The sequence below is a fragment of the Nannospalax galili genome, unplaced genomic scaffold, assembly GCF_000622305.1.
Source record: "Nannospalax galili isolate Female #2095 unplaced genomic scaffold, S.galili_v1.0 scaffold252, whole genome shotgun sequence".
NCBI classification, from domain to species: Eukaryota; Metazoa; Chordata; class Mammalia; order Rodentia; family Spalacidae; genus Nannospalax; species Nannospalax galili.
This window is the reverse complement of record NW_008333886.1, coordinates 3269340-3285546: the sequence shown is the minus strand read 5'-3', so window position 1 is coordinate 3285546 and position 16207 is coordinate 3269340. Positions and strand designations below refer to the sequence as shown.

Here is a 16207-nt window from a genome sequence, read left to right as displayed (position 1 = left end):
TACACGAAAGGCATCATGGGCTTGATGTCTATGGGAGCGCTGACCTCCAGTGTCAGAGGGAGAGTGAACAAACTGAGCGCTAAAGGATGAGAGGGGAGTCAGAAGGGAAAACAAAACGATGATGAGTCTACATCACAGATAAATAACCTCATCTCACTCCTCTCACTCCACGTTCAGAAATCAATAGGGACCTCCAAACGGCCAGTTCAACAGTCACTGTATATCCCTGTCTGTTGTTGGTACTTGTTAAACTCATTTTCCTTGGAGTCCTGGTTTCCATCTTGCTTCTTGGAAACCTTCTTACTACTCTTAGCTTGAGATGCATGTCCTCTTCACCATGTCCTCTGCTCTGCTCATCCCATAACCTCTCCTGGACACCTGATTCCTGCCACCATTTAAACCACCGTCTACGTATGTATGCTTCCACATCAGTACCTCCTGCCATGATAGCTCTTTGAAGGAGGAAGCATATTTAGATGTTCTTGGTTCTCTTTCCTTGGATTTTCATTAGAAATATACAATCCGACATGTGCAAAACAAAGCTCATGTTCCCATCCTTCCTTGCCCTGCTCTGTAGTGTTCCTGTCCTTAGAGAGTGATCTCATTCTGGATTTCTTGTGTTGGTGGGTGGTGGCCTTGCCTGCCTACATAAATAGGATTCCTGAACATCAGACTCAACTGCCTCTTTCTCTTTCAACTTAGATAATTGTTTGTGAAGTCCTACTCTGCTCCAACTCCCACGTAAACTACCTCTCCTCCTCCTTTGTTTCTGTTCTACTGCCACAGGTTGGACCACCAGGTAGAAAGTCCTAAGGCAGGTCCAATCCTGATATTTGAGGAGCTCTATAGCTGGTTGTTTTGATGCTCAGCTTGGCTCACTCTAGATAATACTTAGTTTTCCTTAAGAATGTTCTAAAGCTCAAATGTATTTATTTTGTATTCCCCTCTTATTTCATACCATTCCCCCTACTTTCTTGTAGAGCATCAATCTAAATTTCTAGGATGTCTCCTTGTAATGTAACCTGCTACCATTTCAGCCTTCGTCTCTACCAAAGTCTTAAAGGTTCATGACAATAGAGAAATAAAATAAAATCACTGTATACATGCAAGTAAAAGAATGCGAAATTAGATTCATTTATGAATGTAAAGAAGTGTCTAAGGTCAATTAAGCAATTGGTCTACTTTCAGGTTGTAGACAAGTACACATTAATAGTGAAAGTCCAAGACATGGACGGTCAATTCTTTGGACTGATCAGTACGTCAACTTGCCTCATCACAGTGCAGGATTCCAATGATAACGCGCCCACATTCAGACAAAATGCTGTAAGTTCATAATACCCAAATCTGTCTTTGTCTACTTTTGTCATTTAATCTGAATTCATAAAATATTTGACATACCTTGAGGCACATATTCATTTCCAAATAAAATTGTAGTTTATATAGCATATATAGCTATATATAGTTTTTGTTTCTCGACATTAGTATAATATGCCTCTCGTTAAAGCCCAGTAACATTAGTCTTCTTCATCTGTAAGGAAAGTTGTTTTTCTGAAAGATAGCACTTCCTGACACCACACTGTCTGTGCTTTATGGTTTCAAAGTAATCTGTGAAAAAGTAGAAGGACACGTAGTTCAGGGCTGCAAGAAGCATTTTACTTTGTAAAACTTTTCCATACCCAGTCCATTTTTAATACATTCCTTTTCTTCCAGTATGAAACATCAGTAGAGGAAAACGCGTATAATGTAGAAATCTTGCGCATACCTATAGATGACAAAGACTTGATTAACAGCGCCAACTGGAAGGCAAATTTCACCATCTTAAAAGGAAATGAAAACGGACGCTTCAAAATCACGACAGACCCAGCGACTAATGAAGGAGTTCTGTGTGTTGTGAAGGTACAGTGGTGATCAGTGACTAGTCACCTTCCACCTCTTAGTGATTTAATGTTTCAGATCATGCGCTCTGTAAATTGAAAGAGAGCTACTTAGTCTGACTGTTCCCACCTAAGGCTTGTCTCTCTTGTCTTCTAGTGTATGTCAGAACATTTATAATGATAATGATCCCCCTATCTCCTGTGGCAGGTTTCCCCCATATTTAGAGATCTCCCTTTCTCACACATTCTTACTTCAGGTCTGCATAAGTCATTTTCTTTATAAACCACATTTTGGGGCCTGGCTTTATCTCTAATTAAACAGACACAGGTCTTTTAGAAAGTTCTTCTATGCCCATTTGAGACTTTCCTTCTTTAGAGACGAGTCCTAATTCTGTTAACCCTTAGATAATATAGCTGAGAACCCCACATTCTTCTTATTCTCTCCAGAATGTATCCCTGTTGCACCTGATCCTTAGAAGGCAATACTGAGGGTGGTGTGCCACATTACATCAGACAGCACGGAGCAGATTTTTCTTCATTTCAGTATTTTGTTACTTGGTTGTCTGGTATAATTGGCTTACGTTATAAGAGCAGGAAGGGCTCTGTTTGACAAGGATATTTGTTTTCATATTTCTTGCCTATAACTAAAGAGTAGTGGGCTGTGGTAGGTCCAATGGCTGTTCAGTAAATAAAGGAAAGTAAAGAGTAATGAGCTGTAGACAGATGTGGGGGCTATTCACTGGATAAAGGCCACTTACCCACTGATAAGAAGATAGTGGAAACTTGGGTACATAGATTTTGGTATTGGTAGTTGTTTCCTCTGTAAGAATTCTAAGGGGTTACATATTAAACCCTGGAAAGTTCTATTCAAATGTGAATAGTCAAATGTACAGTCTCAACATCAAGCTTCTAATTTATTTTCCTACAATATAGTCCACTCCAATTGAATAGTAAATGGCAGCCTCTGCCAAAAAAGAAACTTCATACTGACCATAGAAGGAAAGAAAATAGTAAATGGCAGCCATCATTTTTTCTTTATTTTTGGTCCATTCTTTATTTGAACTCTTCATAAAACCGAGCCCCAGATAAGGATGCCACTGCAGGTAGCTATTTCAGCAGTGGATACCAGAAGCCTGAATGAAAATGGGATGTAAGACAAGGAACAAAGAAAAGTCAATTGAGTCTGAATTAGTGGTGTTCAATCATGGAAGGACCATGTAGAACAAACTTCAGAATCATCTGTTCAAAGATAGGTGTCAGGGGGATTTGTCCAGGATCTCCTATTCCCAACACCTATCTCCACTGGTTGGAGGTTGACTCCCTTCAGCTCCTGAACTGTGATGGACTTTCCATTGGTAGAAAGAGTTGCCTGGCTTTGGAGGAAACCCTGAGCCTAAAGAGGTGAATGTGGTCTATCAGTGTAAATGAGCTCTGTCTACCACAGTTGCAGCTAAAGTTAAGGTAGGCTGAGGACTTTGGTGCAGAGTTCGTTTGAAAAGTGTTGCTAAGCACCTCCAGCTTCCAACCTGAATTCTTCCATAGCAACCCCCGTTTGCCTCAAATATGATGTGATTATAGACATTTCACAAAATGTTTTTGTCATCTTTTCCTCTCTACCATGTACTTGGGGATTTCCCTTCCCAAGTTTAAATAAATCAAAGAAGAATTTTGAGATACAGGATGGAAAGAAAGGTCATGCCAATGATAATAACTTATTCCAGGAGAATCAAGCTTGGGCCTTTCCAATTACTCATTCTCCATCTGTCCATCAGAGAAGGTCTGATGTCTTTCAATTAATGACAGGACTCAAGATCCACATGAAGAAACCATAATATATCAATATCATTAGTTCTCAGTTTCCTTTTTTGGCTTAGGGGCCAGCATACTAATATCACTAAGAGAGATTCTATCAAAGGTTTGTTTTCGCCAATACAAAAGGATCTCTAGTAAACTGTGTCAAAATATATTCTAGAAAAAGAAGCAACCTAGTCATTAGGTGTATGTAAACATGTTCAGAATTGCCTTAGTTTCATTACTGTTGCTGTGATAACACATTGTTGCCAGAGTTCTCCCTGGGTCTCTTGCGCTATCCGGCAAACCATATAACACACCTTTATGTGCATTTATTATTATTGTGGGGGGAGGAAGGGAGTGACTTACGGAGAAAGGAGCACCCAGTGCCTAGCTCCATGCTGCTCAGCTCCGCACCACGCAGCTCTGCACCCCAGCTCAGAGCCCACCATATCAGATCACTCCTGCCACACGCCCATAGTCACTGCTAGCTTTTGCCCACACCTCAGGGACCAGCAGTCTTGCCCCAGGTCCGTAAGTGCCAGGCCATTCTGCCCTTGAGTACGCCAGCTGCTGCACATTCCCCATGCCCACCACCACATGTTCCTGGCAGCTTGCAGGGCTTTTGTCCCAAGATGGTGCCACAAGCCCCTCCTTCAGTTGCTAACTCTCCACAGTCAATTCTCCCCAGGAGGCACCGCCCCTTAGAGGAACCAAAACCTCTGGAGAACCTACATATGTTAAGTAAAAGCAACTTTGTGGAGGAACAGGGTTCATTCCAGCTTGCAACTAAAGGTCATAGTTCATCACTGAGGGACGGCAAGGCAGGAACTCAAGACAGAGCTTTTATTCCACACAGCATCACCTCTGCAACAAGGACCTTCTTCACATCCAAGGAAGTGAAGCAGGAATCATGGAGGAGGCTATTTGCAGGTTGGCGCATACTCAGCTATCTTCCTTATACAGTTCAGGACCACCTGCCTATGGGTGGAGCTGCCCACAGTGGCCTAGGCACTCCTACATCAGTTAATAAACAAGACAATCCCACAGACATATCCACAGGCCAACATGATGTAGGCAACTTCTTCCTAAATAATTGTAGGCTGTGTCAAGTTGACAGTTGAAGCTAACCAGGACAATTGCCTCTTTTTCCAAGGAATAACTTATTACAGAGGTGTTAAAAGTGATATTCCACATGCATATGGAAGCTGTGGGTTAGACCTCGGAATACTTCTGATTCCAAATGATGAATAAACATCAGCTTCAGTTTCTGAGACTGTCTTCTGGGTTCCACTTGGGGATTCTCCATGAAAGAGGGCTGTCAGATTGTCTATTGCCTGCTTTGTCTCTAGTTCACTTGCACTTAATTCCACATATGAAGACCATAAAATTTTCTTCCCAGTAAACCTTGAAAGTATGTATTATCTTTATTTATAACACAAGACGGTTTTACTTTTATTTATAAATATGTATGCATATTCACAGGGTTTTAAATAGAACATAATTTATGCTTAAACATCTAGGGAGCACATTCAGTATTTTTAAAAAATTGACATGAGTTATGAACTAAACATATTGCATGTGCTAAGCAATGAAGGATACTAGGCACTTTATGCAACTTTTACCTAGTTGTTACTTCCCCTTTAGGATAAGATTTAATATCTCCAACTTAATAATAATAATAATAATGATACTAATAAACAACCCGAGGGTGGTAGAGGTAAATCAGTTTCTGAAAGGCAAACATAGCAATTATCCATCTGAGAATCCTAACCTGGTTTATTATGTTCCAAAGCCAATCTTCCTATGACTTTACATCATGACCCACTAAGCCCATTTAGCAGATTCTATTCACCATACCACGGCATCTGTCTGCCTCCTCCTCTCATAGACCCATACCTGGATTGCAAAGGAACATTGACAGTAATAGCTAGCATTTATTATTTACCAAATGCCAGACATATCAAGTACTTAGCATGAGCTGTGTCATTTGTGTCAGAGCTCCCCTTTCAACATTCTTTTTTTGCAAAATCTTAGAAAAACTGAATTTGTCACAGCATCTTTTGAACAGCCATGTGGCAATACTCCTCAGGAAGTGCAGCAAGTCCTTTTAGCCAGTTAGTCTTATCTCCAGCCCATTATCAGTTTTGATCTTGTTCAACACTCAGCAAAGTCTTTAAAGGCATCTTATTCTTTTCCTAGGAAAATATTTGTGCAGTTATGCCTTTAAGTGCCTTCTAATCTCAATAGCATGCTTTATCTTTGTAACTCAAACACAGCTGAATTGAAGCATTTGCAATTTGCTCTCTGCTAGGTAGGCCATGTTTCTGTTTTGCAGGTTGAATCATGAGGTATGTGTTGATCATTTTAAAGGAATTCTCCTTTTCCAATAGCCTGGCTCTTCTGTGTTAGTTGGACCATGTCCAAGAGAAGAAAGTGCTTTATTCCTTCTTTTATACATGGAAGGGTTAACTAATCACTTGACTAAATCAAGAATTGCTTGGGTTTGTCTCTCAGTTGGGTAGAGCTTGACAGTTTGTCTTGCCCCTTGTCAGTAATAGCCTTGCATGAGCTCTTGGGTGGGGACAGTGTTGCTCAGGGTCATTTTACCTGGGGGGTCCTCAGTTGGTTCCACCTTTAGGATAGGGCACTTTCTGGGGAGTGCTACACTTCTGCACAGACATGGGATATTTTTGAATATGTTTTTAAAAGCAATAAAACAAGCACAAGCCTTAAGGTAAAGAGAATTTGTATTCCTCACATTTGTTTAAGCCTAAACTTGCAGGAAGAACCGTGAAGCTGATCTGGATCTCACAACAGTACTTTGGTCAGTGCCAGGGTTCCTGCATTTCTATTTCTTTCTCATTGCCAAAAGTTACCCTCCCCCCTCCACATGGTGACCTAGCCTCTGTGGCTTCTGAGATTGTCATGCAAAGCCCAGCATCAGATAAACAGCATCAGATAAGCAGATCTTAATGCTTCTATCCTCTTGGTTCTTAGTTTCTGGGATATTGATAAGAATATAATTACACAAGCATTTTGTTGGTTCTAAGATTCAAAAATATTTCTCACCTTTTAGAGAACTCAAGACTATTAGTATCTCAATCTATTAATATCTAGGTGCAAGGACAAATTTGAAAACAAGTGTATGTGTTTTAAAAGATTTATTTGTGTGTGTGTGCCATAGATGCAAAGGCAGCTTGGACTGCATGGTGAATTCAAGGCTAGCCTGGGCTACATAGTGATACTGTTTTAATAAAGCAAAATGAAATAAACAAATAACAACAGAACCTCAAACCAAACTAAACAAGCAAACATGCAAAGCCCAATGCACCCTCAAAACAGGCATTTACAATAACTAAATAATAAATAAAAAGAAAATGAATACAATCATTGCACCCTTTGTGTTTTGTTGAAGTGAACATCCATTTTCACAAGATTTGTTAAATCCCTGGTCCCTAAGGTAGTGGCCAGCAGTCAAATTGTCTTCCTCTATAGAGTCAGATGGCCCTAACAACTAGCCTGTTAGACATCTGCATTATCTGCCAATATTTCCAGGTTTGGAATAATTTTCTTTAAAATAATTGACTATTAAATAGTGCAAGAATTTCTTTTCCACCATTCTGTGAAGTCATCTGTGGAGAAGTTTGGGTGACTCTTGCTAAAGGTTGGTTAGCACAGGATCACATCTCTCATTAGTGATACAAAGAAGTCACTATTGAAAAAATGTGAACAGTGAACATGTACTTACACAACGCTGGGCACTGATGAAAGTTCACTTGCAGCTGGAAATATCAAAACGTACTTCACTGAAGTACATGTCCTATGTTTTTAAGCCACTGAATTATGAAGAACATCGCCAGGTCATCCTAGAGATTGGAGTGAACAATGAAGTTCAGTTTACCAGAGACGTTGCCAGCCGAGTGCCAACCATGAACCGAGCCTTGGTTACAGTTCATGTGAAGGATCAGGATGAAGGGCCCGAATGCAACCCACCTGCTCAGTATGTAGAGATCAAAGAAAACTCGGCAGTGGGCTCCAAGGTCAATGGCTACAAGGCTTATGACCCTGAAACCAAGAACAGCAATGGCTTAAGGTACAAAATCTCTGCAACCATGTAACGATACATTTGTCATAACTGAGACGGCTAACTTGTTTTATGATGTGTGATGATACATTTTAATTTCATTTTATTAACAGGTACAAAAAATTGCATGATCCAAAAGAGTGGGTCAGCATTGAAGAAATTTCGGGGGTGCTCACAATATCTAAAGCCTTGGACAGAGAGGTCATGACTCCTAGAAATGACTTATATAATATTACAGTCATGGCAATAGATCAAGGTAACAAACATTTAATCTAGTATTTTATAATGAAATGGGAGAATAACTTAAAATTATTCTTGTGCAGAATTAATCTTGTAATAAGACTATGGAATTCTTTGAAATTACCTTTAAAGCTAGTATCTCTTTTAATTATCCAGAAGGTGGCTTTGTTGATAAGCATCTCTTTCTGTCAAAATATCAGAATAACCCTTCACCTGAATGCGAGTCTTAAACCAGCTCAATATTTCTTCTGAACTTGTTTTACATGAAAATAACAAATTGCGAAGTATAGCCATTGCCTTGGTCATGGAGCCTGGATAGCATATTCTAAAAATCTCCGTAGAAGATTTTGAATGTATCCTGGGATTAAAGTAACATTTCTATAACCACTTCATCATGGCTCATGAACATGTAGGAACCAGAGGAAAGAGCCTTTGCTTGTGTGATTTGATGATAATTCTGGTAAAAAGTTTGTTGAAACTTGCATCTAATATTACCAGCACCAATCATCATTTTATGGTCTGCAGATTGAAGCCAGGCACATTCTTGCTCTCTGTTCATCTAATTACCAGAGATTATATTTAAGGAAATGTAGATGCTAGGTGTACCGTGCATGCATTTACACCTGAAGGACTCTAACTGCTTACACTTCCATGTGCCTTGAGCACTACTCATGATTGCCAGGAAGTAAGATCAGTCTAGATATCCATCACAGAGGAATGGACAAAGAATGGGCTTTTATGTAGCTGTTAAGAAAAATGAAATCGTGACACTTCCAGGAAAATAGATGCCACTGGAGATCATTAAATTAAGCAAAATAAGCCAGATATAGACATGTACAGAACCCAAATTTGTGTAGATATGAAAATGTTGGTTGGAATTTACTTTCCTCTTTGGAACCTGTAAGACCAGAAGAGAAACAGCACCCAGCCTTGTTCCTGTCCCTTTTCAGATGGTAGATCGTGCACGGGAACGCTTGCAGTGAACATTGAAGATGTGAATGACAATGCACCACAGATACTTCAAGATTATCTTGTAGTCTGCAAGCCAAAGATGAGGCATACAGACATTTCAGCCATGGACCCTGATGCGCCTGTCAATGGACCGCCCTTTCAGTTCAAGTTGGCAAACCCTTCTCCAGAAGTCAACAGAATCTGGACTCTCAGCCAAGTTAATGGTATTCAATTAAGATATTAATTCATGTGCTTCCAAACAAACAAAATAATAATTACGGGAGGGATTTGCATGTTTATTTATACAAAGCATAATGCAAAAATTTAGGAGGTTAAATTAACCTTTTTTAATTGTGTGTGTGTGTGCGTGTGTGTGTGTGTGTGTGTGTGTGTGTGTGTGTGTGTATGTCTATGCTGGAGGATAACCTTGGGTGTCAGTCTGAGGAAGGCTGTTCACTTCCTGTGAGACGGTTGGTCTCTCATTGGCCTGGAGTTCACCAGTTAGACTGGAATGGCTGCCCAGGGATCCTCCTGTCTCTGCCTCCCCAGCTTTGTGGTTTGTAAGCAATGCTGGTTTTTAACAGCACTGACTGTAAGAAACACTGTGGTGTGATTATAAGCACTGTGTCACCGTACCCACCATGTTTAGATTCCTGTGCTTGTAAGGCAAGTGCTTTACTGACTGAGTCATCTCCTCGCCCCCTAAATTAACCTTGGTATTGAATGGTGACAGACAAGATGAAAAGGAGTTTAACTTCTTTGCATGCAAAACCTGTATTTGCAGCAAAGACAAAACAGCTTTATAAAATATTGGGCAAATTACTGTTAAAATAAACTTTTTGTTGTATTTTCAAAACAATACCAGAATGCTACAGAGAGGTCAGGCGATGTGCAGTGTAAATTATGCTTGTTATAAACAGGCTGTGCAAGTGAGGGCACTGATGTAAGAGAGACGTGCTCTGGCATCTTGGTGAGGAGCATGGTGCTCTGTGGAAAAGGAGCTGGTCTACTACTGTACCAGTTTCTGGGGTGTGGTTGGCATTTCATGACCATTTCCCTCTGCAGTTCTGCTAAAATGCTATGTTCTGGGCTGGAGAGATGGCTCAGCTATTAAAAACGCTGGCTGTTCTTGCAGAAGACCCAGGTTCGAATCTCAGCACTCACATGGCAGTTAACAACTGTCAGTAACTCCAGTTCCAGGGGATTCAACAGCCTCTTCTGTCCTCCACGGGCATTGCACGACACGGGTGCACTTAACCTACATGCAGGCAACACACACATACACATAGAATAAAAAATAAATAAAATATTTAAAATGCCATGTTCTTTACTGCTGCTAGCCTTTGGGTAAGCCATTCTTTCTGCCTGTCCCGTGTCTTGGCTTGATATTAACTCATAAAACTTTATGGAGTACTTACTGTTGGTCAGACCCTGCTGCTGATGCAGAGGAGCATAAGACAGGCAAACAGCAGCGCAGATGCCCAACCTCTGAGAACTCTTCCTCCAGGTACGAGGGGGGGGGGTCCTGCAACCTTTGGCATCATGTACTATTGCATCTTTCACCTTGCATTACCATGGTTACCTCTGGTCTCCAACACACACCTTTCTCAAAACATTTGTAGTCTGTCTTCTTATTTCTAGCACTGAGTTCAGTGCCCAGAAGACACTAACTGCTTAAATCATTTTTGCTTAATTAATGTTTTGATTAAAGAATATGCATAAAGAAAAAAATGTTATGAAAATAAGTAGTTTGTTATCATCAGAGTTTAGAAAGTATAGTCAGTGTCTGAAGAAGGCTGAAGTTTGGTGGTGATAAGCCTTTTGTCCTGAGCTGTGGAGACTGACTTTTGTACATAGGTGACAGTGGGTAATGTACTGTGATTGTGGAAGGAAGGTCATGCTGCATTCACAACTTACATAGATATGTGACATATTGTCAGGGGGACAATTTGAAGAGGGTAGAGCTCAGTGAGGAGGGAAGTCAGAGACTACTATGAATGTGTGACGTGGCTTAGCTAGTGGTCCTGAAGAAGGTCAGGGATTTGAAAGCTCTTTCCTCATGCACTGGTGTTCCTGGAGTGTTCCAATATAACCCAAGTACTAATTCACATTCCTACAGCAAGTTTTCAGGTTCAAGGTACAGCCAAAAACTTGCAGCTCTAGCAGCATGTTTATGAAGGTGTAGGGATCCAAAGCAACTTCCGGGCTGTCTGCATGCTGCTTTGCTGTCCTTTTTATCCTATTGTAAAAACTCAAGGAGGTTGCGGTTGCCATTGACAGTCTATGGAGCTTTAGGCTAGCTGATAATAGCATTATTAAAACAAGGTATCAAGACAGTTGGGGAAAATGGACTATGATGGTTGACAAAAACAGATTGTTATCAATTAAGTGGACTTGTTTTGTGTAATTCAGAGAGGCATAATTAGCTCTCTGGTGTGGAGATCATTTCCACACGCTAAGCATTAATCAGCTGGGATGTATTGTACACTCTGAAACTCCACCTTATCCAGAAGGACAATGGACAGATAGCCAAAGGTAAATGGCCACGAGGATGTGTCCATGCAGGTGTTAATTCCTAACAAGGTATGAACTGGTACTAAGGAACAATGCTTGATCTGCATGGTAGGCGCCAACCTAGTGTTCGTAGTCTGTTTAGATATGGGAAAATCAAATATTACAGGAGCTACTAGATCATTCCAATACCAAATTATTATGATTAATTATTATTATTATTTTGGCTTTTTGAGGTAGGGTCTCACTATGTAGCTCAGGCTAGCCTCACACCTGCTATCTTCCTGCTTCAGTCCCCTCCTACTTCTGAGTGATAGGAATTCAGGTGTACACCACCACCTCTGGCTCCACATTTCTTAAGACTCTCTCTTTCACAGAGCCATAAGGGAAACCATGTCTAAGGTGATACTATTCCCTGACAGGGTTGAAGACAGCCTTTTCTTTGTATTTATTCTCATGTGGCAGGTGCGTCCTTGAAAACAATGGCTGCTAAAATGGTTGGTAAAATGTACCCTAAGGAAAAAGTAAAGAGAATTACAAAATTGAGTGCTAGAGAGACATCTTGGCCAATAAAGTGCTTGCTGCAAGCATATGGTCCTGACTTCAGGCCCCCAAACACACGTGCTAATTCTGGGTGCAGTGATGTGTACTTGTGATCCTAGGGCTTTGGAGGAGGAGGAGGAGGCAGGTGGGTCCTGCGACTTGCTGGCCATCCAGCCTAGCCTTATCTCAAGTTGTATGACAGTGAGAATCCTGTCTCAGAAAACAACCAGCACCTGAGGCCACCTGGGGTACTTTTTACATGTGTGCACCCACACGTGTACACCTCCCCACACAAAGTAAGTAAATGTGAAATTCTTTTCTTTCCTTACAGATACAGCTGCCCGCCTGTCATACCATAAAAATGCTGAAGTTCAAGAATACACCATTCCCATCACTGTAAAAGACAGAGCAGGCCAGTCCACAACCAAAATCTTAAGAGTGAACCTGTGTGACTGTACTCACCCGAGTCAGTGTCTCGTCAGGTCGAGGAGTGCAGGCATAGCCCTGGGGAAGTGGGCCATCCTTGCCATATTACTGGGCATTGCGCTGCTCTTCTGTAAGTGCTTTCCTCCACTTGAAGTGAAAATGAAAAATGAAAGAGTTGATACAGGGAAGGATCCTTCAGATATAAACAGCCAAGCATCATCTATCAGGCCTAAGTTTGCTTTGCAAGTTCCTTAGTGTTACTGTTATATCTAAGTTCTGATCAGAAATTTAATGTTTGAGGGAACATGACCCTTTCTGAGAGAGGTTTTATACTTGGACAGAATTGTTAAAAATACTTCAGTTTACTTAACCATGCTCTGTTTCCTCATTTGTAGGGACAATAGTAGCAGCTGTTTGGAGTATTAGTTAATGGATGCGAAATGAATGTGAAACTTTCTAATATTGCATTCTACATTTCTAATATACAGTCATTTTTTTCATCAACCTAACAACCAGTATATATCTTGAACATCTAATAAATGCCAGAAAATGGTATTAGGTGGTATGGATTCATCGGAGAACAAAATAGACACCAACAAACGATAATCTCTAAACAAACCGACTCTTGACAAGCAGAGGCATAGGACAAAAAAGAGTTCAAAAAAGCAGGATCAATAATGCTTCAGCATATGGTGAGGTCATCAGTGCTGGTGGCTACAAAGCTCAACAGCTGTCAGGCCATTAGGTTGGGCCTCTGATGGGGAGTCAACCATGTAGAATAACCAGGGGGAGGGCTCTCAGTTAGAAAAAAGGCAGGTGGTGTGGCGGGACATGGAGACTGGCTAGGCAGCAACTGGGGAAGGGGAAACACTAGGAAACAAAGCTAGAAGCTCGCTCTTGGCGGAAGTAAGGGCAAGGACAGTGCTTCTGTCAAAACACGCAGTGTGCACCTAGGGCTTCATGGGCCAATGAAGTCAGACAAATCTGTACTTGTAACCTGGGGGTATCCACAGAAACATGGAAATGCTGGGTGCAGGCTTGCTCTAGTAGAACTCCAGATATACATTCACGATTTGAATTTCATACTATTTTCATCTTTTGAACTCTTAAAATCTTTCATTTGCTTTTTTCAATTATTTAAAATTGAAATAATGTCTCAGCGTATGGGTTGTACAAAAGCATGTGGTGGCTGGATTGGGGCCATAGCTAGACAGCCTCTTGTAGTGTCTTATAGGCCACTGTAAAGAATTATTACTTACTGTTATTACTGTTGGTTTAATTGTCATATATTTTAAACCTCCCATAGTTATGAGGTAGAATAAAGTGCTAAATAGGTAAGATATAAAATGGGCTTCGTTGAGTCTACTGGAGATAAATATATTCTGAGAACAAAAGCACTTTTTATGTTTCCATATGGACAAACTCTTCTTTTGAAAATTAGTAAATCTCTTTAACATCTGATTTAAAAGTCAGATATTTTTACGATGTACTGTTGAACTCATGATTATAAATGCTTTCACACAAAGGAAAGATTTCATCCTCTTAGGAAACTTAACAAAATACACATATGATCACTGCAAATTTTAAGTTGTGCCAGTTAATTTGGAAAGGCCCAGATAGCTGAAGTCATACTGCTGTTCTGTCCTCCTCTGACCCCAAGGCTTATGTAGTTAAGCTACATTTTATTATATTCTATTTTATGATGCTAAATTTTGTTCTTTTTAAAACGTGTTCTTCTTATTTTTTACGTAGCTGTACTGCTAACTTTAGTATGTGGAGTTGTTACTGCCCAGAAAGGAAAAAAATTTCCCGAAGATTTAGCACAGCAAAACTTAATCATATCAAACACAGAAGCACCTGGAGACGACAGAGTGGTAAGCAATTTCTTAAGTGAATAATCATCTCAGTCCCCATAGTCTTTAAAAAATTCGTCTTTATGATGTTATTTTAAATTGAGGAGTCAATTTATATTTTTAATTATGTTGAATTTTGTATAGCATAAGTATTTGGCCTTCTAATATTTATGTAGCAAAACTCATTAAACTTCTTAAACTGAGTTTATCTTTTCAGTTGTTTTTTTTTCACTCTTTGATAGAATTAATTAAAACTTACTCTTTTATGCTGTGGATTTATTACAACAATAATCACTCTGATTGCTTTCTACAATGTATCTTTTCATATATTATTCATCTAACTCTGACCATTTAAAATAGGAAAATAAAACTTGCTAAATCTTTTCATGGTATCTAGAAGATGACAAAGAAATATGTGTCTTAAAAATGGGGAAGAGGGATTTGAAGATTGCACTCATCCTATTTCCTTACAGATTTTTGGTTCTTCTAAGGTTCTTGGCTCTGGGTTTATTGTTTTGTGGGAAACATTTGAAAAATATTTATAATGCATGTCTCTTCTCAAAATGATTCATTTATGGGAAGAAGCAACCAGTTTTGTGGAAAATATATAGATACATGAAGGTAAACCAGCGTGCTAAAGCACTGTTAAGTTTAAGAATGCTTAAAAATCTCTAAGTCCGCTCAGACGGTAGGAGTCCACCAGGGAGACCTGGAGGGAGAGGTGCAGCTTTCCTTGTAACTTAAAGAATAAGAAAGGTCTGAAAGCTAAGATAGGATAAGCCAGCGAGGAAAACAGTCTCCAGAGTAAGGAAGGCAGAGGCAAGAGGCAGGGACCCACTCTTCAAACAGCAGAAGCTTTGCTTTGGAATGAAGAAACTGTGTTCCTGGAATAGAGGCTTGGAACATAAGTTAGGTGTCAGGGGAAAGAATCTAAGAAGGGAGTGGCCGAGGGGATGACCCAAGGCACAGAAGGATTGTGGATTTATTCTCCTGGCAAGGGAGAGCAGGAAGCAGGCTCCACTGGAGAGGGGTTCCATTCCAGCTCTGGGTACAGTCAGATCAGGCACAGTGGAACAGGAAGACCTCCAGTGGGGAAGGTGAAAGCGCAGGATCTTTTCTTGGGTTAAGCATGAAGTAACAGTGCTGGGGTGATGGTGTGCTTAAAACATGGGAAAATAAGAAATATTTTAAAGACCTATGTGACAAGGTAAGTGACTGAATTTGACTGACACACTAAGAAGCAGAATCAAAGTGGCAGAGGCTGTAGCCCAGACAGGTGATGACAGGCCTGTCCTTTCCCGTAGCACAGAGTGAAGAGGTCCTTGCTCACTTCTTCCCACCACTGCAAAATGATTCCCATCCATGCTTGACTTTTCTACGTGTGGAATGTTTTACTGCTTCTATAAGCAAGAACTAGGTCAGAATACAGGCCTAGTTCTTCGATAGCCTTTGACATTTGTCAAAGGAACGTCTATTTTCTACCTGAAAATACAGCGGGTGAATTCTACTTAACATTTTTTTTCTTTGCCATTTTATGCTAGAGCTGATGATGTTGACTGAATCCTCCCCTTTCTCTTTGAAATACTATCGGAAGAGGACTTGGAATTATTCATTCATACCTGAACATTATAAAAGCACATTTTTACAAATGTGCCTTCACAGTCAATATATGAATTCATTTAAATAAAATGAAATGGTTTTAGGTTTAGGTTAGCATTTCAGTTGAAGGTATGCAGGCTGACGCAGGAGTTGAATAGACAAATCAGAACTGGAAACATTGGGGATATTGTCGACCTGAGTGAGGAGTAGCTGATACCAGTACTTTGAAACTTCACTACATTCAGGTAGAAGGAGTTGAGAAGGGACAGATAGACAAGGGGTGTAAGAGCTAGCTTCAAATCAAGAAGATTTGAGGACTATATATATATATC

The 16207-nt window shown here is 40.2% G+C and overlaps 1 protein-coding gene across 2 annotated transcripts in view; it reads left to right on the top strand.

Annotated features, from left to right (window-relative positions):
• LOC103730574 (desmocollin-3) overlaps positions 1 to 16207 on the top strand; it is a 47001-nt gene that overhangs the window by 23010 nt on the left and 7784 nt on the right. For both annotated transcript variants that reach the window (XM_029561484.1, XM_017797089.2), the window contains exons 8-14: positions 1189 to 1323; positions 1711 to 1896; positions 7502 to 7761; positions 7866 to 8008; positions 8943 to 9167; positions 12329 to 12553; positions 14176 to 14297. In XM_029561484.1, the coding sequence (XP_029417344.1) occupies positions 1189 to 1323; positions 1711 to 1896; positions 7502 to 7761; positions 7866 to 8008; positions 8943 to 9167; positions 12329 to 12553; positions 14176 to 14297 (1296 nt within the window). The remainder of the gene's footprint in view (positions 1 to 1188; positions 1324 to 1710; positions 1897 to 7501; positions 7762 to 7865; positions 8009 to 8942; positions 9168 to 12328; positions 12554 to 14175; positions 14298 to 16207) is intronic.